Here is a 26,340-nt window from a genome sequence, read left to right as displayed (position 1 = left end):
ATCATAAGTGCCAACAAGCAGCTGGATATAAAAGTAACATCTGGCTAACTGGTTTATCAATAGAAAGCCCCCCCCCCCCCTCCCCTCCATTGTGCATTTACACTGTATGTTAATTTTGCATCAACTGAATTAACTAGGTCACATATCTTTCCAGCACAGCAAATCCATAGAAAAAAATGGTACTTCCAAGAGGTGGTTGCGATGTTGATGGTTATTATGCCAAACACATTTTTGGAATACAAAACCACGTACACATTTAAACCAGGTTAATTTCTCTTCTAAGTAGAAGCCACTTGAGAGATAGACACTCAAAACTGCATTCCTGTTTTAAGAATCTTTGAGATCGTTGACGGGTGCGAAGAAAGTTTGTAAGCGAGAGTTTTTTTTTCTTCTCTCCCTTCTCGGATAGAGCAACTATTTCAGCCTTCGTGACTTTGTATACATCTTTGTTTCCGAGACCAGAGTGATATTAACCAGAGTGATATTAAGCAGGTTTGACTGTACATATACAAACCATTCTGATCTCTACTAAACGTCATACGGTAATTTCTCATGACCAATTACATCCCCAAACTACTTGTCTAACGGCCCTGTGAAAGTGGCTTTACTTGAAAGGCAAAACATTTCATTTGGTTAACTCAGAAAGGACACGTGTGAACCACACTTAGACGTAAAGGAGTGCCGACTCTCCGATTGCTTCCCACAGTCACTCGACAGAGATGCTTTGTTCAGTTCTCCAACGTAGGCCAAGCAGACTGACTTGCTTCAAAGGACTCAAGCTCAGCAATGCGCTGACCTTGGAATCTTCACCACCCCTGTCTCAAAAGAATATGCTGTGTGCTGCATGTACAAAGAACACCTTTAGCCCGCGACACAGGCATTGTGATGATGTCACAGAATTTATTAGGCTTATGTCTGACTTCTTGGCCCAAGTCATTTGTTTTCACGTCAGGATCCCAAATCAGAAAACAACGGCAGCTATTGATGATTACAAGAGGCTCACAGTCTTATTGGTATAAAAATAGCAACTCAAGAAACCAGTCTGGTCATTGTGACTCACATGGGATCTGAAGGATGGGATTAGGTGGTTTAGATAGTGGATCCTGTTTGACTCAGGCTACCCGTTACTCAGCCCAAAACTTGGAAAAGTCCTCAAGTGTTTTATAGTCTTACCTTATCCAGACCTCAAAAGAAAGTATACGAAAATGTTGTTTCACACAATATATCAGTCAGAATATAGGCTATGCTTTAAAGCTCTATTAAACACATATTTTTTTTGTTTATGTACTCTTACTGTTGTGACTTTACATGCTTTGTATTTAGGCTTTAACTCCAATGGAAAGGTAGAGCCCCTTTTCTTTAAATACATTTCCAGCAAAAAAACAACAAAAAGAGAAGATTAGAGACACTGATCACTCACCTGCTGCTAAGCCTGGTTCACTGCTCCTGAGATTCATTCACACTGTATAGTCAGTGGCTTGGAAAAGGGAAACCTGACAGCCTATTTCAGAAAACTAATGATCTCTACTTAGGGTTGAACAAACAATGAGTGAATAGCACAAGAATGTACTTGGATCAGCTGTTGCACACCTTTGATTTAGTAGTCGCCAATTGATTTTGCCCCAATTTTAGTCCCAATTTGAAATAGTCAATTGTATTTTAGGCTCAGCTCACCGCTACCACCCTGACTTGGAGCGGCGAAGATGAACACATGCTGTCCTCCGAAATGTGTGCCATCAGCCGACCGCTTCTTTTCACTCTGCAGGCCCACCATGCAGCCAACGCAGAGCTACAGCATCGGAGGACAAGGCAGCTCTGGGCAGCTTAGAGGCAAGCCCGCAGGCACCCGACCAGTCTACAGGGGTCGCTGGTGCGTGGTGAGCTCCCCCCACCTCCCCCTGGGCGGTGCTCGGACAATTGTGGGAACTCCCATCCACGGTCGAAAGTGGAATAGCCTGACTCGAAATGGCGACCTCCAGGCTATAGGGCGCATCCTGCACTCCACGCAGAGCGCCTTTACCAGATGCGCCACTCGGAAGCCCAACACAGTCTGTGTTTTTCTAAAGCAGAGGGCACAGTTTGGTTTGAAAGGTTGGTTGGTTATATCTGCATGCAACTGCAATTTCATCAGCAGCGTCCATAGATAAACTATTATCATATTATATTTACCTCAATAAAAAAATAAAGAACACAGGACATTACTCACTGACTAGGCTAACATCTGATTTCAGGCAAGGTCACTAGTTTAGTTAATGGTGCATGACCGCAAAATGACTTTACAGGGCTATGCAAACATGTTTTATTTTCTTTTTCTTTTTTTGTTTATAATTTACCATTAGTTTAGATTCAATTCTTAGTTTGAATGGCTGTAACTGAATTTAAGCTATGCCAAACAAACACAGCCTTGGATTCCATCAGACTCATAGGGAGCTAAAAAACATCAATGCATGGCCCTGGACCAAAAGGCCATTGTAAACGATTTATAATACCACTCAAACACAACTTTATTTACAGAACAGAAATTACACAGAAGCAGTGAAAATGACCCACCTGTAAGTTATTTTTAAGTGACTTCAACTTTTGAGTTAAAACTCTGACAGGAATAAGCACTTTAAAAATTCCTCCCTCCCAGAGTATTTTATATTCTTTCTATACTAAACTGTACAAACGTAATCTTCAGGTTTGCACAATATAACTTTAGGAACCTAGCGGGGTGACAGAACATTATTTCCCATAATTTGGTGCCTCCACAGCTGCCAAGCTTCCTTGCACCATGGCCTGCTGACATGCTAGCCACACTGTAGATTGAGACCAGGCCACTGAGGGCTGCATGTCCCCACCCATACAATTCTAAATCAGAAGGAGGTCGCCACTTGGTGAAATCAAGACATATTGATTAACGGCTTTCCTTGCTGTATTTTATGTCAAGGCAGGTGGTATGGTCACTATTAATAAGATTAAAATGAGTTTAGAAATATCGCCAGTGTCCTTTACTGCAGTCCTCAGGGTGTTCTGTCATGAAGCCTATGTTTTTATAAAAGGATTAGACTGGAGGAAGCACCCTGCCCCACTCCTGCTGCAGCAGCCCCCCAAAAAAGAACAAAGTACAGCAAAGACAGTACTGACAGATGCTGAGGTCAACACACTAAACCGTAAAGCTAATACAAAACCCATTAGGTTAAGAGTTACATACGTATTTATTTTTCTTTAACTTGGTAACATTTCAAAACTCCCAAGTACTGTTTTTAGTACCTGAGGCCTTCTTTCTAGTTGAGACAGCAGATGATGAGAATAAAGGATTACATAAATAATGCTTTTACAAAAAACATATTATTCTTTTCAGTAAATGCTAACTTTACAGCAGAACACAATGTGGGGGAAAAAAATGCAACGAGAAACCTAAACACTAATTAAACCTCATTAATCAATGGCCATGTCTGTTTTTAAGTAATTGATTTTTAATTATTAAAACAGCACATGAATAATCCAAACTGTATAAACAGATAATGAAAGCCTCAAGAATCCTGGCTCGTTTCTCTGTAAGGTAACCTTTGTTTTTAATAAACGGTGACAAAATGGAACAATACAACCAATCAATAACATAAATGAAGTCACTTAAGGACCACAGCTAGCAAAACATTCATGGCAGGCTGGTTCTGCTGAGCAGAGACTGGAGTAAATGGAAAACATGACGGTCAATCCGCTTTGAAATGTATTGTTATCGGAACAGAGTGCTAGCGTGCTCTGTGTTGTTGATCCCTGATGGACAACAGATGTGATTCCCTTAACAGTAGTGGGCATATTGGATTGCCATACGTCATGCAGAGCACCATTTGTAAAGCCCTGAAACTGTAACAAAATGACACATTTATTAGGAGCCAATTGAAACAGCTGGCGGAAACCTGTCAGAGCCCTGGTGTAAATGATTCTTTGCCATACGCTATATGCTAAAATACAGGGTACTGGACGGTAGACCATAAGAGTCTGAATCATCACAGCTATTGCATTTTTAAAGAAGGTGACTCGCTCACCTTGGTTCTAATGTTGTGGAACTATCATCAAAACATGAGTGTCATGGATTTATTATTGATAGATAAAATTCAGAAATACTGGTTTGCATTAGACTGCTTTGATATGTTACCATTTCATATTTTCATTAACTTTCTTTCAATAACAGACTATTTTTCAAGCATCTGAGACTGGTAATTTACCATTGAGTTATCATGTAGGTACTGTGGGAGTAGTGGGAGTATATGGATCAGCAAACCCTAAAATAATTAATCTTATCACCACTGTCAAAGTGGAATACCATTAATCTAGAGCAGCCACTAACCAGATAAACCACTGAACAGGCATTTCATCTATCACTTTAGCTTAAACGAACTGGAGCCAAATAGACTTTGAACCGGCCGTACATTCTAAAACACATGTTGTAATCCCAGCAATAATTGCACTACTACATACTGTATCTCCTTTTTTATTGTTTTGTTTGTGTGTACATAATACATTGAAATAGAAACGTGAGCAACCAGTTAAAAAAAGAAGGCAATTCATTTCACATTACCTTCACCCCTTGTGACAAGCAAAGTATTGCCCCACTGCTGTGCGTTGCAGTATATTTGCCTTTTGGGCTCATGAAATATGAAGCACACTTAGCCAATAAGCACAAATGTATCTAAAGAAAAACCTAATCCTTTCTGTTTTTCTATTCTTGGACTGCAACCTGGTACTAATGAGGTGAACGGGTATTTTTTTTTTAGGACACAGATGACCCATTCTAACTCTCCTGTTACCATGATGTTGCCAACTTTCTTTCTACCTCTGCTGTCAAACAAAGGACATGCTGTTATGGTTTATATCCCTATCTTCACTTCCACCGATTTGAATCAGGAAATGCCAGAGGGATGTGTTGCTGACAATATTAAAGGAGTAGATGGAGTGGCGGGAACTACGAAAATGGCAAATCGGGAGTCACCGCTTGACCTTGATAATCCGCGGAATTAGAAAATGAAGAAGCTTCACAAAGACACTTGGGGGCAAGAAGTCAACTGGTACATCTACAGATTTTCCACGCACTGAAGTCTCTGTAGGGAGTCTCCTTAAAAAAAAGCAAGCACTTGTTGAAAGCCATGCAATCCAGGTTGAAGCCTGAGGCTGAGGAGAAGACAGCACTGGAGGGAAAACAAGATGTGAAACCATGGGGGGGTTCAAAGCCAAAAGGCAATCCGATAGCTATGGAGGGGAAAGTACTACTTCCTAAGTTATCCCTTTACCCTATAATTAAGGCTTTTGACACTGGAAGGTAGCGGTATCTTCTGACAACCCTGCAAATCAGCTTGTAATTACAACTTGTGACGGACAGCTCCTGAGGGTTCTGAGAACATTCACAAGATGAACTCTGCTGGTTTCCATTAGCATTTGGATTAGTTTCAGATGATACCCCTTTATTGCAAAGATTCAGGCCAAAAACACTTTTATCCAAACACAGTGATAAGCACATTGCTTCTGGTTAGGACAACACAGTTTAGGGCATGTACAGCTGGGTCTTTGCACCAAAAATGCAATTACTGCAACACCACTTTGTGAAAGAAAAAAACGTTAATGTTATATAACTGGTAAACAACATTCATTAAATTAACCTATTTGTTGGTTGTTTTATAAGATCAGCAGTTTATTTTTTACTTTACACAATCTATCAGGCCCACAGTGCTTGTAGGTGTTCTAATAAAAATGACAGTACAGCTTTTATTATTTTAACACAATGTTAGTGCAAGGTTAACTCGTTCCCTTTGTGTGTACGGGACGAAACTGCATGTTGTCACTTTTAAACAGAAGAAATACAAATGCTAAAAGTGCAAGCTCTATTAAACTGGGTGATTGAAGAGGAGTGCAAACGCAAAGCGCTTTAATTCGGTTTGAAGAAAGGGGGATAATACTGTATTACTGTGTTGCCTTTAGTTAAACTAATTCCAACGTCTTTCTAGTTTCTCCCTTTCGGTAGTACACAAACCGTGAAGAATTTATAACACTTCACAATAAACAAAAACAAAAAAATCTGTGAAACTAGTAGTCGTGACGAGCACCTTTGAAAATGAGCACAGAGTAAAAACAAAAACAAACAAACAACTGTCAACAGTATTAGCTTTTCTACTCAGTCTGCCTTCTCCTTGGCTGTGGTGTAATATTGCATGCTTCTCCTCATCTTGTTTTCAAGACCACACTATTTCCAGACCCTTTCTTGGAAAGGTGATGGGCCTCAGGCATTAGAAATGTGTCCCCTTATAGGTTTAGTTCAGATTACTACTACTAAACATTTTAATTTACCTCAATAGACTCTAGGAACATTAAGCATGCTGCAGTACTTATCGAACATTGCCAATATTTGTGATGTTGCCAGACCTTAATGAGTAAATGTGCCCTCACACAAATTAACAGACATAAGCTGCTATTTGTTGCAATCTTAAAGAGTAAAACTAAAAAAAAAAAACACACCTTAAACCATGTGATCAAAGTTTTCGACTTCGTTTTTATTTAGAAAGCCTGAAATAATAAACTAAAAATATTACGTTGTCCCATTTTATTTTGTTCATTTAGTTGAATATATTGATGCAGATTCATATCAATGTTATCACGCTTCATTCTCTTTAAAAGATGTGTATTTAATGTGTTTCCTACATCTTGTAGTATAATACAAAAAATAGTTTAAAGAAAAAAGATTCAGACAGTATATAGTTATTTTTAACTTGGCAGTTTGAGTGTGAAAGGGAATTGAATATTATTCAGTATTATTATTACAATAGCTACAGTATATTATAGAGAATGAGCAATGATGTGTAATCCAAGCTCATCAAGGCAATGATCCTGGGAGGGAATGATATTGTCTAGTCTGCAAAAAACAATAACTCAACCTGGAAGACACAATGGGGGAAAAGAGGGGAAGGAGCAGGGTAAGGAGGGGATAAATACATGTTTGTGAATTTGTATACTGCTAAGTGACTTGCAAATAACAATGCTCATTACGATACAATCTATGCCTTACAATGTTGTCAGAAGGAAACTCACGAACAAACCAAAAACTGCCTTTGACATCTCTTAAAGGGTAGGAATTTGACAATCGTAAACTGTTTACAGTTTATTCCTTTTTGCTGTTACTGATTTTAAAGTGAGAAGTAGCTCATTATTTAATGGAATGCCTAGCAATGAATAAACGGCCATACTAAATGTACACTAAAGGAAAATAAAAGACACTCTAGAACATTCTTCAAATTGAGCTCCTCTATTGGCTTGCCTCACAGCAACACAGGAAACTGTCTTATGACCTGGCTTTGGGCAGGCCTGTCTGGATATTTTCTTTGCTATGACTTGCATACATGAACACTAAGCCTACACATTGAACAACAATTTACCATGACTGTCTACTCGTAAGCCCAAAACAAAAACAACTGAAACACACACAATCTGTTAAGCTTTATTCCCCCATATTATGTTGTTTATGAATCACCCTGTATAAAAGATGACAAATCCCAAATATATTAATATATATCAATAGATACCGGTTTAACTGACCTATGCCTGAAAAAAAGTCAACAGTCAAGAGCTTTCTTTAAAACCCCAATCTCCCCAGGGTTTTTTTAAAATTGGATTGATATATATTCCGGAAATACATAAAGCTCCAGAGTGGACCAAGAAATATTAAAGGAATAACAAATTAACTTCTGCTCTTAAAGTAAGATGAATGAAAGAAAAGCTAAAACCATTTTCAAACAGAATGCAGTTAGCCCATTCTTTTATTCTCCAAAACCACAATCTGGTTTGGATATAATGAATGTGTGCATCAGTATACATGGATTCCCTTATAGGCCACACTCATCACAGGAATAACTCTGAAGAGGAATAAAAACAAGATTTAAAAAGATTAATGGGGGCAGTTTCAGACCAACCTCAACAATTCAAATGTCTGCATCCTTGCATTTGCACAGGGACAGCCAACTTGATGAGAATCCTGTTTATACAGAGACCTGTTCTGACATCTATTCATTTGCAGCAATAATCCAGATTACATTGCTATGAGTAAACACTACAAAAACTAAAAAAGTATTCTGCCTTAAAGGGGTATATGTGGAGCCTGCCCCGCTTCAAAAGTATTTTGTGCAAATACTACTTAAAAAAAAAAAAAAAAAACTGATTACAATTTTCCTTCTCATCCTTTTGAAGAAATATACATTTTATATGAATATTAAGTGTGGGATTTGGGTCTGTATTTCAAATTGTCAATCACATATTCAGTTAAATCAGCATTAGCCTTCATTCATGGAGGTCTACTGCAGCGAGGAGTACCTCAGTGTTTTTTTGTTTTAATTATGTGAACACATTTCTATTTTCTGTGAGACAGGTCTTCAATTGGCACAAATAATTGCATACAGCTGGCATTGTTCCCTCCTCCTTCCCAGCATGCTGAATTGAAACTAAAAAATAATAACAATGATGATAAAGAAGCAGCCGGCTCTAAAATGCAAAACAAGAATCAGGCAATCAAGAGTGTACTTCAAACCCTCCCTTATTGAACATGCGTATTATTGTTCTTTCAAAGCCTGCTAGCATTAGGGTACTCAAATTATAGGCCAGGACAACTTGAAGTAAAAGCGAAGATTATTAGACAACATGCGGACTCCAGATTCATTAACATATATGGGACATGCAAACCGAATTCCCTTGAAGGCATGTCATGCAAATTCGTTGGTAAGAAACCAACTTGCTCCATAACTACAAAACCTTAACTGGTAGTATATCTAGTAATCCTAAAAGAAACGTTTCTTGAATACATCGAGAAAGACTTCTGTCAAAAAGAATGCTTTAGTATTTCTAAATGGATCAAATTTTCATGATAAGCAGCACACAATGCAATAGAAGGCAGCAGTTCTTCCCACAGCAGCAAGGAACGGGAGTTACCATGAGAAAAAGGAAGAGCACTACAGCTTTAAGGGCCTTTCAATTAATGACCTTGCAATAGGTTAGCCTGGCTTTTTATTGTTTACACTAACCATTTCCGTTTCCATGAAGCCTTTCTCAGAGGGGCAGTTAGCTATATCAAAGCTGTTTTTTTTTTTTTTTACTCACCTTAATGTACCATTCAGCAATACAATCGAGTTACTGATGATAAACGTTGATATGAGTGCTATAACTAAATGTGAACGCATATTCCAAAAGTGAGCTACTTATGTATTTGAAAGGGACAATAGGCAGAATAGCAAAATACCATTCATTGGGCAGTTGGCGGAGTTTGTGTTACTATCAATGAAGCTATTCAATAAGAGTGACTAAATGAAACTGCCACTGCTTATCATTAACACACTCCCTCCCTTCCACTATCACCAGAGATCCTTGAGAAGAGTATATTGAAATTCACTGTCTGAAAAGTCGCTGCATACATAAAGAGCAAGTGAAATTGCACTGAATCCTCGCAGTCTCTGAAAAACACCTCTACAAGAAACAGCCTGTGCATATGACATCATCCCTCTAGTATAAAGGCAGTCAATAATTAGGATGGCCATTATTCTGTCGCTTACCACTAATGTAATTTTTACAGGCAATTTGATGTCATTAAAAAGCTCCTGCCCCCCATATTTTTATTAGTCCCTTTGTGTAAATCACAGCTCTGGCTCATGTTCTTTTATAATCGCTTTTGTTGTCTCAATTGGCTATTTAATACTTGGACTAGGCCCGTGGGGACCTCAAATAAGATTCACATTTTTCTATGCGGCTGTTTTGATAAAGACGTGCATCTGGCTTACAGGAAATCACAACAGAGAGTGCTTACCATAAGGAAGTTCCATGCACTCTATGTATTACAGTAGCAGATACATATTTTAATGCTTTTAAGCATTTCCCGTGTAGAATATTTATATCTGTGCTATGGTCACAAATCTTAATATGAAAACATATACCGATACATTTAAAAATTCAAAATATTTTTTTGCAGCTTCATCTTTATTTCTAACCAAAATTTAAATATTTATAATAAAGGATTCACCAAATTCTTTAGCCATTATGTTAAAGCAAAACTTTACATCTATGTATCACTATCCACAATGTATTTTCTTTTTAAGAAAATGTTATATCAGTGATTGAGTGAAAAACGTTAAAAAATGTGATTGGTCGTGGGAGCTCCAGAATGGCGCACCCAGTAAAATCACTCTGCATGGAGTGCAGGATGCGCACTATAGCCTGGTTGCTGGTTCGGGTCCAGGCTATTCCACTGCCAGCCGCGGACGGGAGTTCCCAGGGGGCGGCGCACAATTGGCCGAGCGCTGCCCGGTCTGGGGAGGGCTTCGGTCAGCCAGAGTGTCCTCGGCTGACCGCACACCAGCGACCCCTGCAGACTCGCCGGGTGCCTGCAGGCCTGCCTGCTAGCGGCCTAGAGCTGCATGGTCCTCCGACGCTGTACCTCTCAGGTAGCTGCATGGCAGGCCCACAGAGTGGAAAGAAGCAGACGGCTGATAGCACACGTTTCAGAGGACGCGTGTGTCCGTCTTCGTCTCTCCTGAGTCAGTGCGGGGGTTGCAGCTGTGAGACAGGCTTAAAACTGGGGAGAAAATGGGGTTAAAAAAAAAACAATTGCCGATTCCAAATTAAAATAAAATAACCCCACAACAGACCAGTGTCAGGAAAGTAATACGAAAGGCTCTTGCTTTAACACAAATACATGTCTGAAATTGTTATCTAAGACTAGATTACAGCTGGAAGGACTGGTTGGCCGGCAACACCACTTGACCTATTGAGAAAGGACTGTCGGGGACTGAAACAAAAAAGGAGAGGCAGCAAAACAAAGGTAGATTGCTGGAGACGAGTTAATCGTTTTCACATATCACAGCACGTGTCAAAGTCGAGGGAATTAAATACATATATAGGGCCACATAATGGTATAACCAGGTATTGGGTTTAATTAACACAAGTATATTGCGCAAAATCAGTGTCTGTTGTGCAACATGTTTGTCATATATGATTTCATGTCGCTTCGTAAAAAAAAAGAAAAAAAATATGCATGCAGTGATTTGACTATCTGTGCAGACTGTATTTTTGACTCTATGAATTGAGGTTAAGGAAACCACTCTCTTCAATGCTACCTCCCCTGTGAGACAAAGAACCAGAAACCAGCCACATCAATCCCTCTGCAGGTAGCCAAGAGATTGAGTAAGGCTCCCACATAAATATATCTGTTCAAAATTTCTATGTGCTATTTTATCTGTTGTCACAATCCTCAACTGTGCAAAAGACTAAGCACATTACCATATTAAAAGTACCCTTCAAAGGCCAATGCACATAAATTGTGGCAAATCAGAAATGAGCACCAACAGCCAGTTTACCCTTTACAACATCTAAAAAGAAAGGCACAGGTTTGTTTTTTGGCATCCTTCCACAACTATCAGGGAATAAATAAAAACAGTAAAGACAAGGCATTCAAATGACTTGTACATTGCTAAAACCTTCTCCTTTATTATGTGCGTCTTGCAGATGGTTTGAAAAAAAAAAATTGGGCAGATTCCAAGAACACTTCTAAATTTAATGAATACAGGCCAGCATTTTATAAGTTAAGAAGTAGAAAGAACCATGTAGTCTTTAGCTTACTATTAGGCTTCAGAAATAAATGTCTAAAGCACTACTTGGAATCATTTCTACATTTTATCCAGTGCATTATTTAGTATCACTTGCTATTTACAAATACCAACCTGGAGAGCAGACACAAATACCAACCTGGAGAGCTCCAATTACTCCAATTATAAGTTGGGCAACACAAATGCAGGCTGAAGGTAATTAGTGGAATTCCTCCTTTACCTTTGGACTCTGTACCAAATAAGGATCAGTCAGAGGAGGGTAGTAAAAAGAAATGTTCATTAATCAACTAACAAAGTCTGAATCTGGACTGTCCCAGTGAAATATGATGGGACTTTATTAATAATGAAAAACAAAAAAAATAAAAGTCTCATTTTCCTGAAGCATTCATTTTCAATCAAAGCTAACCAGTTACAAGAACCCAAACATGCTCATTAGTTGTCCTTCTTCTGGTTTTGCCAAACCTGCTGGAATTCCATGAGTCTGAGGTCTTACCTTTTAATTATGAACTATACAGGCAGCTGGTCTCCATTATAATTAGCAACCTGTGAACTACTCTGCTATACAGAATCAATATATTTAATAAAAAGTATTATTAATTTCATAGGGTGTTATTTTTGAACTGTGCGCCAGCTATTCATCTACAGGGAAACTGTTGTGGTGCCGGAGCTGCTGTGTGTGACATTAACACTAATGGACAGCTGTGAAAGATTCAAACTGGAAGTGTGAAGTGCCTCTCTCAATAGGGATTAGCCGTTGCCATTTCAGAGCCTTGGAAGTATAATGACCCACATACTCCCAAAGCTCAGTCTAAAACACTTTTCTTAAGACACTGCACTGACTTGCTTTCTATCGCTTTTCAAAGCCCTGCACGTTGTTCCCTTCTATGCATCAACCCTGAGGTCAGTTTCTTCACTATGCTCTGTGGGGATTTATGGAGTTCTGTTATTAGAGTGACACAAAGTAGCGGAGGACAGCTTGTCTTACTGAAACCAATGTAATTCAAATTAAATGTAGCATAATTACTTGAATAATTAATACATGTATGTCTTGTATCCCTCTGTTAATAATTCTTGTGAAAACCAGGACAGATACAGCCAAACCAGTGGAAAACATGTCATCCTGCTCCACAGTCCTACTACCATAACAACAAAAAATGGAATTAACACTTGAGAGTCATTCAATTCATTGAAGACGACAGCTATTCAAAAACTGGGGTTCCTTTTGTTGAGTGGAGTTATAGCAATTAAAACATTATGTGCCAATTATTTAATGGACAACTATGTCTTTGCAAATGCATTTAATTTGGAATGTTATAAGAAACACTTGCAAATCACTCACTTCAAATAATTCCAGCCAATATAAGTAAGCCTCTCAAACCCCTCACACACAAATGCTGCTACTGAGCAATCTCAGAGACATTTAAAAAAATTATGTAAAATACTCATTCACACAGCATGAAATTGCGCAATCTATGCCAGTATAATGCCATCATATTTTTTTCACACAGCCAAAGGGATCCTGTGAGTGCAACTTTCAAACCTATCAGTCAACAGATCGTTTGCATGGCAACAGCAACTCACCCATAGATTACAGCATCACGCACCGTCCCTTCTATCTGGGAATTCACCTCCTCGTCAGCCTGTTAAGTTAACAATTCCTTAACTCACCCCAGACTCCAAATACTACCTCGTTCTTGATCAGCAATTGTATTTAAAAAAAAATAAAATAAATGAAAGCGTGGAAAACCCATGACAAAAATACCCCAAAAGTATACAGTCACGTGGGATGCTGACTTTCAATCCATGCCCACTATAGCAGTGCCGGGATTGCATTTCACACAAGACTGTTCAGTGCTGTCTCTGAACCACCTTGCGAGCTGATCCAAGCATGCAGCCAAAGAAACGATCCCTTTTACGGTACATGCAGTAATTTCCAGATAATGACCCAGAACAAAGAGGTTAAAGATTAGTGCACAACATGTAGAGTGATTATCTCTTTATAAGAAACTTGTTTTGTACATTCCAGACTTTTCTCAAAATATTGAATGTTGTATTCAAGGCCCCCCAATGAAACGGTAAAATAATAAGCCTGCGAGGTAAAAGAGGAACAAATTAGGAATGAAATCTATTGCAGTAGGCTATTACCACCAGAGGCAACTGTAATGGGCTGGGAATCAGAGAAACAAACTACCAAGCAGCCTGGGAAGTAGTTCACAGTTACTGTGCTTGTGGATACCACCCCCCCCCCCCCCCCCCCCCCAGTCATATTCAGAGCAGGGACATTATTTATACGTGCTCTTGGTTTTTAAGGTGAAGGTAACTTTTGTATGTGGTCTAAGGATTAGGTGCTTAAAGGAATGAAGTTTATTCAAGTCTATTTCTGAATGACTTAATCTACTTGGGAATTAAAACCACACTTGGGAACCAACTTCTTAAAAAAAAAAAAGAAAGGAAAACAAATTAAAACAAAATTAAGTTCTGAAAGACATGGGAACTAATCTTATATACTTTCAAAGGCCATGACACAGTGTTCTGTACATTCTCAAATGTTATATAATACCCTGGACCTCTAATCAGTGCCCAAACTATTATCACAAAATGTAATTGGCTTTTGCAAAGGAATTACTTTGGAACGACTCCAACCTACATTTTAGAGCTTCATTTTGAGGGTACACACAGTGTCTCTAATTTCTGCACTACAGTTTTGGCTCAGTGTCAATAGAAAAGGGGACAGGTTAGCTTTTACACTTAAAAAAACAAACAAACAAAAAAAAAACATATTGTAATAATTTATACAGCCCACCCCCACCGCACAATTTCAGTCATCCAGGGCAAGCTCACAGAATACTTTATTCTCCTCTTTTTTGATATGTTGCCAAACACTAATTGCATTTTTTAAACCTTTTTTGTTATTATTATTGTGTATAAAAAAAGCTTGAAATATGAAATTCTCTAGTGAGTAACAAAAACTTTATGCCTGCAGAGCACCAGATCTGTTTTTCTGACAATTCTGCAAGGCTCTGTTGTGGAACGCTGATTAGAGGTCATAAGATAATCATCAGTATACAACAATATTCCCTTGAACTTATTATTATTATTATTATTATTATTATTATTATTATTATTATTATTATTATTATTAATAATAATAATAATAATAATAATAATAAATCATAATTAGTTTAAGTATATTTAAAGTTATATCATTACAGTATCTGTACATCTTTTGCAAGGCTTGCATCATGCTTTTCAAGACTGCTGAAGTAAATATCTTGGTTTCCTTTTTACAGAATTCTGATTTGGTTGCACATTTTAAGTCGTAAATTACAGCTATGACCTCAACAGCACCATAAGAGTGCAGCAACTGCTATCTTAGAAAATTCAGCTGAATCTTTCTTATTGGTCAATACGATAATGATTTGCTTTTAAATGCATCATATGTCATCCTCTGCATGTTCAATAGACCAGTGCATTTAAGTCGAGAATAACCAGGCATAAACTTCAAATAAACCCTGAAAAGCTACTTTCAAACTTTAAATGACACATAATAACTATACTGTTGATCGATTTAAGAGGTGGGAGTGACTTACATTATTTAAATACATTGTGAGCAGCCCGTTTATCACACACATGTGTTAGAAAGATATTTTAAAACAGCAAAATGAAGTTAAAAGGACCAAGTAATTAAAGAAACGGTGCTCTATCCTCAGGCAAAATGACTAAGAACATAAAACAAACCTGAGAGCAAATACGGGATTTTTTTTTTCTGGGTGGACTCTAATCTACTTCCTGTCCTGTGGCCGCAGATAGGAAGTTCACTTCCTTGTTATCTCTTGCAACATTTTGTTTTTCCTTTCTCATCGAAGACCAAAACAAGGACTTCAAAGATTTACTTAAAGGAAAACAGAAAAAAAGATTTACTCTCAAATTAGCATTTTTCATTTTCATACAGGAACAGGTTGAGACAACCCAGCATCTCACTCTACTCCACAAATCAGTTTCTACACAAACAATTCTTCCAAGGGTGTGAAATATCTATGAGGCAGTTTCCCATTTGAACAAATACAGATGTTCATGTTTAAGACACATGTCTGTCTAGCACAATAAATGGAAATTCACATCCTTGTAGAAAATCTAGTTGACCAGTCACTGGATTCTTACAGACAGCATGTAACGTTTGTGTGTGGGGGTGTTACAATGAAAAAACGCTGTTGAGAACAAAACAATCTCAAAATAATACAAACCTGATACCAGATCATGTCAAATGTGTATTACTGTGGATATGCTCATTTAGGTGCTGACAGTGCAACACTAATACTGATACTACTAATAATAATAATATCTGGACTTAACATTTCTGAAAAAAGCTATTAAGAATGTATTGTAACATGATATAAACTTACTTGTATTTTCAAAACAACAAAATATCCAGACTAGTAGAAAAAGGTGTTTTAAATGAGGAGAGTCATCATACATTTAAGCTCCTTCAATCAAAACACAGCAGAATGTTAGTCAGACTTTATATGATTTATTTCTAAATGACAAGAGCTTCCATCTCCCCTTCTGCTTAACACTAAAACAATAGCAATTGAAAACAGCTTCTTACAAGGGAGTTTGGCCTGACGTCCAGCATGGCTGCACTATGCCTCAGGTAAAACTAAAAAGCCTCTACTTAGGACAAAGGACTGAACTTCAAAACAGTTTCTTTGTGGTTAAGACTTGTGGTGTCAGAGAGAGAGAGAGAGAGAGAGAGAGAGAGAAAGAGAAAGAGAGAGAGAGCGCGAAAGAGAGAGCGAGAGAGAGAGAGAGAGCGAGAGAATTGTTCTTTAGCACTTTGTGACCTTTCTATTATTTATTTATTTCTTAGCTGACGCACCTTATCCAGGGCGACTTACAATTGTTACAAGATATCACATTATTTTTACATACAATTACCCATTTATACAGTTGGGTTTTTACTGGAGCAATCTAGGTGAAGTGCCTTGCTCAAGGGTACAGCAGCAGTGTCCCCACCGGGGATTGAACAACACAACCCTCCGGTCAAGAGTCCAGAGCCCTAACCACTACTCCACACTGCTGACCTTTCTAACAGGTACAGTGCTTAAGGTACCATGTCTTAACTTCTGAAGAGCAGAGGTCAGCTACTAATGTGAGGCTATAGTCTTTCACAGCCTGCAGACAAGGCCCCAGTGACCCTCACCTCTCATTAAATGGTATCCATTTTTTCTGTTGATATGGAAACCGACAAATAAACTCATTCACAAGTTAAAAACATTAAGGGGGCACAGATTTTTTTTAATGGATTTTTAACCCAAATAGGACACTTTTCTCTGTCCAGGAGGAATTGGTTCTTCCAGAATGAAGGAAAGAAACACAAAATAAGTCCCATGTCTGCTACTAGGAATGTAGTGTGCTTCAGATTGTACTAAATAAACACCTTAACATGTTTCATATAGCATTTATTAAACAAACAAACAAAAAAATCATGTTATCGACATTGGATCAGTGTGTAGACTGTACTTCAGATAACTGATTGGGGTGAGTTCTATTCAAGCAGAAGCACTTACCTCTGAGCTAGAGCAGTAATAAAACAATCAATAACCTCGACTCTAAATTCAATCCTAACCTGGCCTGATATAGCTGCCCCTTATCCAGCAGTTACCCCCTCTAGGGGCGAAAAACAGACAGCTAATCATTGGAGCGATCATTTCTATAATATGCAATTACTAACACAATGAAGCTCAGGCAATGGGGTGTCTACCTACACCACATATTTCCAATAGAATTATTTACTTGTTTTTAATTTATTTATAGGCTTGGAAATTGGAAGACATTTCTTAAATTGGAAAAACAAGCCAAATGTTCGGTTATAACTGTTAAACCTGGACGTTATTATTATGACTTTTACAGTGTATTCACCCCCCTTGGACTTTTCCACATTTTGTAGTGTTACAAGTAGGATTTTCTGTCACTGATCCACACAAAATAGTCCATAATGTCGAAGTGGGGAAAAATCAATCTACATATTTTTCAAAATTATTCACAAATAAAAAACTGAAAAGTCTTGATTGCATAAGTATTCACCCCTAAATAAGCTCTGTTGCAACCAATTGCCTTCAGGAGTCAAATAATTAGTTGAATGGAGTCCACCTGTGTGCAATTAAAGTGTCACATGATCTCAGATTAAATACACCTGTTTCTGGAAGGCCCCAGAGTTTGTTAGAGAGCATATCTAAACAAACAGCATCATAAAGACCAGGGAGCTATCAAAGCAAGTCTGGGAGAAGAAAGCCATTGCTGAAAAAACCCATATCAAATCCTGTTTGGATTTTGCCAAAAGGCATGTGGGAGACACAGCAAACATTTGGAAAAAAGGTTCTCTGGTCTGATGAGACCAAAATTGAACTTTTTGGCGTTAGCACAAAACGCTATGTGTGGCGCAAAGCCACACACTGCTCATCACCCTGAGAACACCATCCCCACGATGAAGCATGGTGGTGGCAGCATCATGTTATGGGGATGCTTTTCATCGACAGGGACTGGGAAACTGGTCAGGATTGAGGGCAAGATGGATGGAGCCAAATACAGGGAAATTCTAGAGGAAAGCCTGTTTCAGTCTGCAAGCGACCTGGGACTGGGGCGGAGTTCACCTTCCAGCAGGACAATGACCCTAAACACACAGCCAAAGCTACACTGGAGTGGTTTAAAAACAAGAACCTGAATGTCTTAGAATGGCCCAGTCAAAGCCAGACCTCAATCCGATTGAGAATCTGTGGCAAGACTTGAAAATTGCTGTTCACCAACGGCCCCCATCCAACTTGACAGAGCTTGAGCAATTTTGCCAAGAAGAATGGGGAAAAATTGCAGGATCCAGATGTCCAAAAAGACTCACAGCTGTAATTGCTGCCAAAGGTGCTTCTACCAAGTATTGACTCAGGGGGGGTGAATACTTATGCAACCAACAAATGTCTTTTTTTTTTGTTTAATTAACTTTTGTGTCACAATAAAAAAATATTTAGTACCTTCAAAGTGTTAGGTATGTTGCGTAAATCAAATGGTAAAAATCCCAATTAAATCCATTTTAATTCCAGGTTGTAACACTACAAAATGTGGAAAAGTCCAAGGTGGGTGAATACTTATGCAAGGCACTGTATATTCGTATTTTGTATTAGTTTCTTTCCACAGATAGATGCCGATGCATATATTTACGCATAGAGGCATGGCACAATTATCCTCCCTTGACAGGGTAGTGTCGTGGGCCCAGATGGTATTCGGCAGGCAAAGAGACTCAGAGACAAGGAACTGCAGTTAACACGCTTCTGCGCTGTTTAATCAACAAAAGGAAAATCAAAAAGTCAAACAAAACACTGCTCACAGAGCAAAAATAAAACAGTTAACAAAAACAAAAAATGTAGGCTGAGCATTCGCTTTCACTACAGTTCTTTTTCAAATTAAACACAGCACCAACAAACAACCACTTCACCCAAAACACCTCCCCCAAACAAAAGAATTGACCCTTTTTTATACCATGTGGCTGGAGCCTAATTATCAATGATTCAATTAGCTCCAGCCACATTCTCACATGTATTTTGGCAGGGACAGGAAATTAACCCCATCCCTGCCAACCATCACCAAATCACCACACAACAATATTTACAGGCAAGGCCTTGCCCTGCTATATTTCCCCCCCCCCTTGTGCGCAGCACACATGGCCCTACGGCCACCTCCCCCCCCTTTGAAAGCCATCCACCCTCCCTCAAGTCCCCTATTGTCCTTCCTCTCCCATCCTTGAGGGAGGGTTAGTCCATAGTCCGGCGCCTTCCTGGCGGGACCGAGACCCGGTGACAGGGGACCCAGGCGTAGTGGATGGGGCGTCAGGAGCGCAGGCAGGCAAGCAGTCGGCTGCAGCCCCAGGCAGAGGTGCGAGCCCAGGCGACTGTGGAGCGACGTCTGGGCAACCAGGGGGAGCGGAGCAGGAGACCAGGCGACCTCCTGTGCCTGGTGGTGCTGCGACCTGGGAGTCAGGCCCAGCGACCAGAGGTCCAGACATGCAGCTTGGGTGTCTGGGAGCCCAGGTTGAGGGAACCAACCCCCAGGCGCCGGGCTATGGCACAGGGGTGGTGGTTGGGGCTGTGGTGGAGGTGGTCTCCTCACCTCCCCCAACTTCTTCGTAGCCGGCAGCTCCCCTTTGTGCGGCTCCGGCCACAGTATTCCCTGCTGCCATGAAGGGCTGGCAGCGACCCCAAGCAAAGCGATGCCTGCAGTGACCCCAGGCAACGACGGCAGCGGACCCTCGGGAGGCGACGGCGGCAGCGGACCCTCGGGAGGTGACACAGGACCGGCAGCAACCCTAGGAGAAGCAAGGGAGACACAGGCAACCCCAGGCGATGCCGAACAGCAGGCAGGCCCAGGCGATGGCGAACTGGCATCCCCAGGCGATGGCGACGGCGGGAGGGAGGAGAGCCCCTGGCCATGAAGGCGGCAGCAGGAGCTCCACTTCTCCCAATGGTGGTGTTGGAGGCAGAGGTAACTCCTGCTCCTCTCCTCTTGATGGCAAAGGCGGCAGGGGCTCCTCCCCTTCTGGCTGCGAAGGCGGCAGGGGCTCCTCTCCTTCTGGCTGCGAAGGCGGCAGGGGCTCCTCCCCTTCTGGCTGCGAAGGCGGCAGGGGCTCCTCCCCTTCTGGCTGCGAAGGCGGCAGGGGCTCCTCCCCTTCTGGCTGCGAAGGCGGCAGGGGCTCCTCCCCTTCTGGCTGCGAAGGCGGCAGGGGCTCCTCCCCTTCTGGCTGCGAAGGCGGCAGGGGCTCCTCCCCTTCTGGCTGCGAAGGCAGCAGGGGCTCCTCCCCTTCTGGCTGCGAAGGCGGCAGGGGCTCCTCCCCTTCTGGCTGCAGCGGAGGGATCAGCAGGCATGTTCCCTCTGCTGGCGGAAAGGGAACCAGCAGGCTCTCTCCCTCTGCTGGTGGCAGTGGTGGATGCAGAGGCAGCAGGCATTCTTCTGGTGGGAGGGGGCAGTTGAGTGGGGAATGCCCCCGCTCTCCGCAGATGGGGCACCAGCAGGACGCCTCTACAGTGCGGAGGATGGCCTCCCAGCTGATCTCCTCTGGTGATGGTGGTGGGATCAGCAGGCACTCTTCCTTTGCTGGTGCAGGCTTGAGCGGTGGGCGTTCGGGCTCCTCACTCCTGGGCATTGAGGACACCTGGGTATGGTCGACTGCCCAGAACCATTCGGCCGCGTCCCCAACCAGGCCCTGGTTCCAGGCCTCCTCGTACTGGGGATCACCGTAGGGGCAGTCCTCCCGGTCATGCCCAAACTCGCCACAGGCCTCGCACATGGCCCCTTCAGCCCTCCATTGTTCCTACTCAGCTGCCCAGTTTGGGGGTCCAAACTGAGTGGGCACCCGGAACCACCATCTCTTTCTCTTCTGCGGTTGCGTTTGCTGCCGCTTCTGCTGTTTTTTGCAGCTTTTCCTTCCCATTTTTTTTTTTTTTTTTTTTTATACTACAGTCTCGCTCCAAGTCTCTAGGGGGCGCTATCCCACTTCTGACTCCATATGTGACAGGGTAGTGTCGTGGGCCCAGATGGTATTCGGCAGGCAAAGAGACTCAGAGACAAGGAACTGCAGTTAACACGCTTCTGCGCTGTTTAATCAACAAAAGGAAAATCAGAAAGTCAAACAAAACACTGCTCACAGAGCAAAAATAAAACAGTTAAACAAAAACAGAACTTTCGCAATAACACAATTACAAAATAACTGGCGCAAGGGCCAAAACAAAAGGTTTAAACAAAATACAAAAAGGTAGGCCACATTCTCACATGTATTTTGGCAGGGACAGGAAATTAACCCCATCCCTGCCAACCACCACCAAATCACCACACAACAACAATATTTACAGGCAGGGCCCTGCCCTGCTACACTCCCTTTAAAGGATTATGTACAAATGTAAAGGATTAGAGTTTTGGTCCTTTGCTCTATTCAGACTAGTGGGGAGTGTGTATTTAAATCCAACTATGGGGTAGATGTACTAAAGTGTTGCGTTTGTCGCAATTGTTGCAAACCACATGCAAACCAGTCAGAAGTGTAGCGTGAAATGTACTAAACAAACACAACGCTGTTAGCATCATTTTAACGAATGCTTTGCAGCCGCAGTTCTTATTTGCGCTTCAGCCTTAAATTAATGTGTCATTCTGGGCATTCCTGCAGAAATTCACCAAAAAAAAAATTGTAATGAGATGTACTTAAGCTGCAGGCAACTGCAACACTTACAATTGCATTAATTTGTTAAGAACTTTTGAAAGCATGTTTTAAAACAGGCCACAATTGTTGCTGGCATTTCCCAGTCCGCTTTTTCTCGTGTGTTGCCAGTTGTGCTCAATGCATTTTTGAGACGAACACCCAAGTACCTAATTTTCACTAAAAAGTCAGGGTGTACTTACAAGCCTTGAAAACAAATTTCTATGACATTTCTGGTTTTCCCAGCGTGATGGGAGCAATAGACTGCACACATGTGCCACTAACCCCTCCGGTTCATTCTGAGCATCTGTATAGGACCATGATTTATTGTGTGTTAATTGTCTAGGCTACTAAGTAGACCAAAAAAAAAACTTGCATCCTAACTTCCTTTAAATTTCATTCAGAGACACAGTGAGAAATTTGTCTTTCATTGAACTGTATTATGTTCTGCATTTTTTGCTTTTTTTACTGTATATCATGAAGTATACATTTCTCTGTATTTAAAGTAGTATACATTTTCTTCTTGTTATTGCATCTTGTAAAGCGCTTTGTGATGATCGTCCACTATGAAAGGCACTATATAAAATAAAGATTGATTGATTGATTGATCTATATCAATTCGATCTCATTAAAAAAATATATAGATCAGTTCTGATGGACTTTGGCAACATTGTGTCTATATCTCTATAAGGGGACGTGTGTCAGTAATACTAACTGCCCACTTTTGATAAAAAAAAAAAAGAAATGCAATATCCTGTAATTACATCTGCATGTACAGTAATTAGGTCATTCATGCTGCAAATATACAGAGAATCTCTTTCTGGAGAAAGCTCCATATGCTCAAATACCTCTCTGGAGGGTTTCAACTACTGTGGATTAAATCACCACTTACTATGGACCAAAATATATGTAGCTGTAATTTAATCTTAATATAATAATACTGACAGAAGGCTTGTGGATTAAATAAAATAGAGGCATTACAAAGCTCTTATTTGTTTGTAATAGCTTTATATTTAAAAGCAAATCTTTCTGTCCTGTGTAACAGCACATCACTAAACCAGAAATACTGTCTACAGAAAAAAATGAAATGTTAAAAGTAACGCTATTACTTACAGCACACCTCCACTTTGAAAAGAGTGGCTGCTTGTTACAGGTCCCTGTGTTATTGACTTGTAATCAATTTAAATGTGTGCTGCTTAGTTCAGGGGGCACACATATAATAGGGACTGCTATTTGGAGAATTACAAAAGGCACACAATTAATTTCAATAACTGGATTGTCACACTTTTGTTCACAAAAAATACAAAAGAAACAAAATGGTTAAAATAATGCTTTTAAACAAGGATGAAAGAGAACTCTTAATACCATTTCATGAAAGCGATAAGGACTGAAAAGCTGAGCCTTCCTGGCATAATAAACAAGACAAGCCAGAGGCAGATGAAACAATCGCATTCTCACCTTGAACCCAGAGGTAACCTTGCATGTGTTCATGTACACCAGCTCTATATTAATTATCACTGAAATAGACCACTGTTTAAGAAAAAAAAACAAAAAAAAAACAGACACAGCAGGGAGGCCAATTCAAGGTGCCTATTCCCAACCTGTATTACAATCCCCATTAAAATACACTGCTGCCGTCCTGCAGACTGTCTGCAGCTACTGTTTCATATCTGTGCATGTGTCACATTCTCCGATGAAACCTGATACAGCAATAGTCTCTTAGCTGAATGACTATCACTGTCAATAAAAACACAGAAAGTCCATGTTTGTTTTCCAGTAAATTGTGACATTTATGCATGCTTTAAAGTGCTGGAATGGCCCTTGGTACTGAGATGGCAGTGTCAGTTAAAACTTGCTGATGGGAAAGTGCAGGCTGAGAAATCCTGGGCAGGGCTGCATTTCTACATGGGTTAGATGCATGGGGTTCGTACTACAGATATGTGCACTCTCAGCACCTGGCTTGCAGCTACAGTACTGAGCATGCAAAAGCAGGAAGCCCGTGGAACTGTGATAAGAGGGCACACTGTTCTATGACCTGCAATATCTCTCTCTCTAAAGGGGGACAATCACTATATCTCAAAGACCTGTTTTTTACATTTACACCGTGAGCCTGAAATGTACTCGTACAAAAAAAAACAATATTAAAAGGGCATGTGTACCTTTTATTAATACTGGGAGCTTTCCAGTCATTAGTTTACTTATGGGTGAAGTTCTACACTACCTGACACACAAGATATATTAGTTTATTCACCTTATAGGTTTTATTGACCATTAAAAACCACTTGTGTTTTGCCATCATTCCTACACTCGTTTTTATGAAGTGCTTATATATATATACATATATATATATATATATATATATATATATACATATATATATATATACACAGTATATATATACACAGTATATATATATATATATATATATATATATATATATATATATATATATATATATATATATATATATATATATATATATACACAGTATATATATATATATATATATATATATATATATATATATATATATATATATATATACACAGTATATATATATACACAGTATATATATATATATATATATATATATATATATATATATATATATATACACAGTATATATATATACACAGTATATTTGAGCTCAAATAGCCAGCTTCCCTTATATATATAATCTGATGTATGAAACAACAATTAACAGCTATAATTCCACAGGTTGCTAAACTGTGTTATGCTTTCCCGCAATTAACACTACAGACGCTGCAGTAGGGTCTAAACAAAAAAATGTAGGGTAAGGGGTTACTAACAAAAATACTACTTAATATTTAGAACGGCACTCCTATAAACTATTTTAGCACTTTCTTTCAACAGGCCCTTGAAGGCATTATTATTTTCAATGAAAACAATACATACATTTAATCTAGACTTTCATCAGTGCATGTCTAGTTTGTACCGGAGCAATTATCTGCTGCCCTCTCAATCAACACTTGGATTAGTGGCAGCCTGTAACAAAGCTGCTAATGCTACACAAACACTGGTTAGCACTCCTACTGACCAGCTGTCCCAACAGTAACTGACTAAGGTTCAAGCAATTTATTTTGTAAACTTCAGTCAGTAATATTCAGTGACAGATAAAAAGTAAATTAGGTTACTGTACATTGCATACAATGTGTACATGTAGATTTATTTTTTATCCTACAACATTACACTTTGGTTTATTCATTAATTTTTAAATCCAGCTGTATAAAGTGGTATATTTTCTCAGGAAAACTTATAAATAAATAAATAAAATACAGAAATAAATAAATCAAATACAGTTTACTCTAACTAAAGTTTAGCAATCCTTTATTTCTGCACAGAACACCGGATTGATGGCTATTTATTATGTTTGTGCTTTCCTGTAATTTTCTGTAATGATTAGTATTTTCCAGTCACTTTTAAATACTATGTAGAATTATACACCAATTCAAAGGAGCAGAACTACAGTATTATACAGTAGTGTACCCACAATAGGCAGTATAAAAGCAGCTCCTTTCAGATTTACCTCCTCAAATCTTACAGCACTGTAACAGTGTGCTGTAGATGAACTTGGACTGTAATTTTGCAAAGTTATTTAACATTTCAACTAAAACAGCACCGTGTGATGCTCCTGGTATTGCTTTTCTGTGAGAAAGCGTGTCCCTACCTGCCAGTGGAAGGGGGCCCTCCGTTGCGAGGTTTGTTCACTTGTGCGTACACAGCCTCGACGGACTGCATGTCCTCTCGAGGGCTCTGCGCTCGGGTGGGTATTGAAAGGTTGTGCTCGCTGTCCAGGGACGACTCGTAGGAGCCGATACCAGCGTAGGTCGGGTCGTCATCCGATCCGAATGTCCTGTTGATATCCTGGATTTCGGCGTAGTCCCTCTCACGAGCTTGCCTCTCTCGCAGTTCCCGAGTTTTAGCCTGAATTCTGTAATGGAAACAAAAATATATATGATATAAAATTATAGAAGAAGGAGTTAGTTTTAATTGGTTGCAAGAATGTGCTGAAAGACTTGATCACCAATAATGTTTCCCCTGAATTGATATATGCGCCAGTATAATGAAGAAACCTATCCAGACAGACCAGTAACATTCATTTTGCCATTGTTCCCAATACTACAGAAAATATTGTAACAATCAAGCTTGGTTGGTATTGAGCCACATTGTTAAAAAAACAAACAAAACAAACAAACTACCTAAAATAAAACTAGCCAGTGTACGGTCACATGACATCACTCACAGTATTTGCATCAATAAATCAAGAGTGAGATGGCCAATCACCACTTGAATGGAATGAACTACCAAACAAATTGAAATCCTTGCACTAAAAACAAAATATCTGCTGAGAAAGAAAGTAGTTGTAATGTCTTAAAAAGCACTGATGCGACTTACCCTGAAATTGAATAATAAAATGAACAAATAGACTGAAAGAGCTGAATCTGTACAGCCTATAAATGAGGAGAGCCAGAGGCATTT

General features: G+C 39.8%; 1 protein-coding gene across 7 annotated transcripts in view; it reads right to left on the bottom strand.

Moving 5' to 3' along the window:
• Positions 1-26,340, bottom strand: part of LOC117394603 (partitioning defective 3 homolog) — a 372,730-nt gene that overhangs the window by 50,978 nt on the left and 295,412 nt on the right. For 6 of the 7 annotated variants that reach the window (XM_059019442.1, XM_059019440.1, XM_059019441.1 and 3 more), the window contains one exon: positions 25,529-25,792. In XM_059019442.1, the coding sequence (XP_058875425.1) occupies positions 25,529-25,792 (264 nt within the window). Of the gene's footprint in view, positions 1-21,142; positions 21,248-25,528; positions 25,793-26,340 lie in introns of those variants that run through there. The other variant, XM_059019462.1, reaches the window with a different exon arrangement.

The sequence above is a fragment of the Acipenser ruthenus genome, chromosome 3 (genome assembly GCF_902713425.1).
Source record: "Acipenser ruthenus chromosome 3, fAciRut3.2 maternal haplotype, whole genome shotgun sequence".
NCBI classification, from domain to species: Eukaryota; Metazoa; Chordata; class Actinopteri; order Acipenseriformes; family Acipenseridae; genus Acipenser; species Acipenser ruthenus.
Note: the sequence above shows the minus strand (reverse complement) of the source record. Positions and strands in the feature narration are given on the sequence as shown.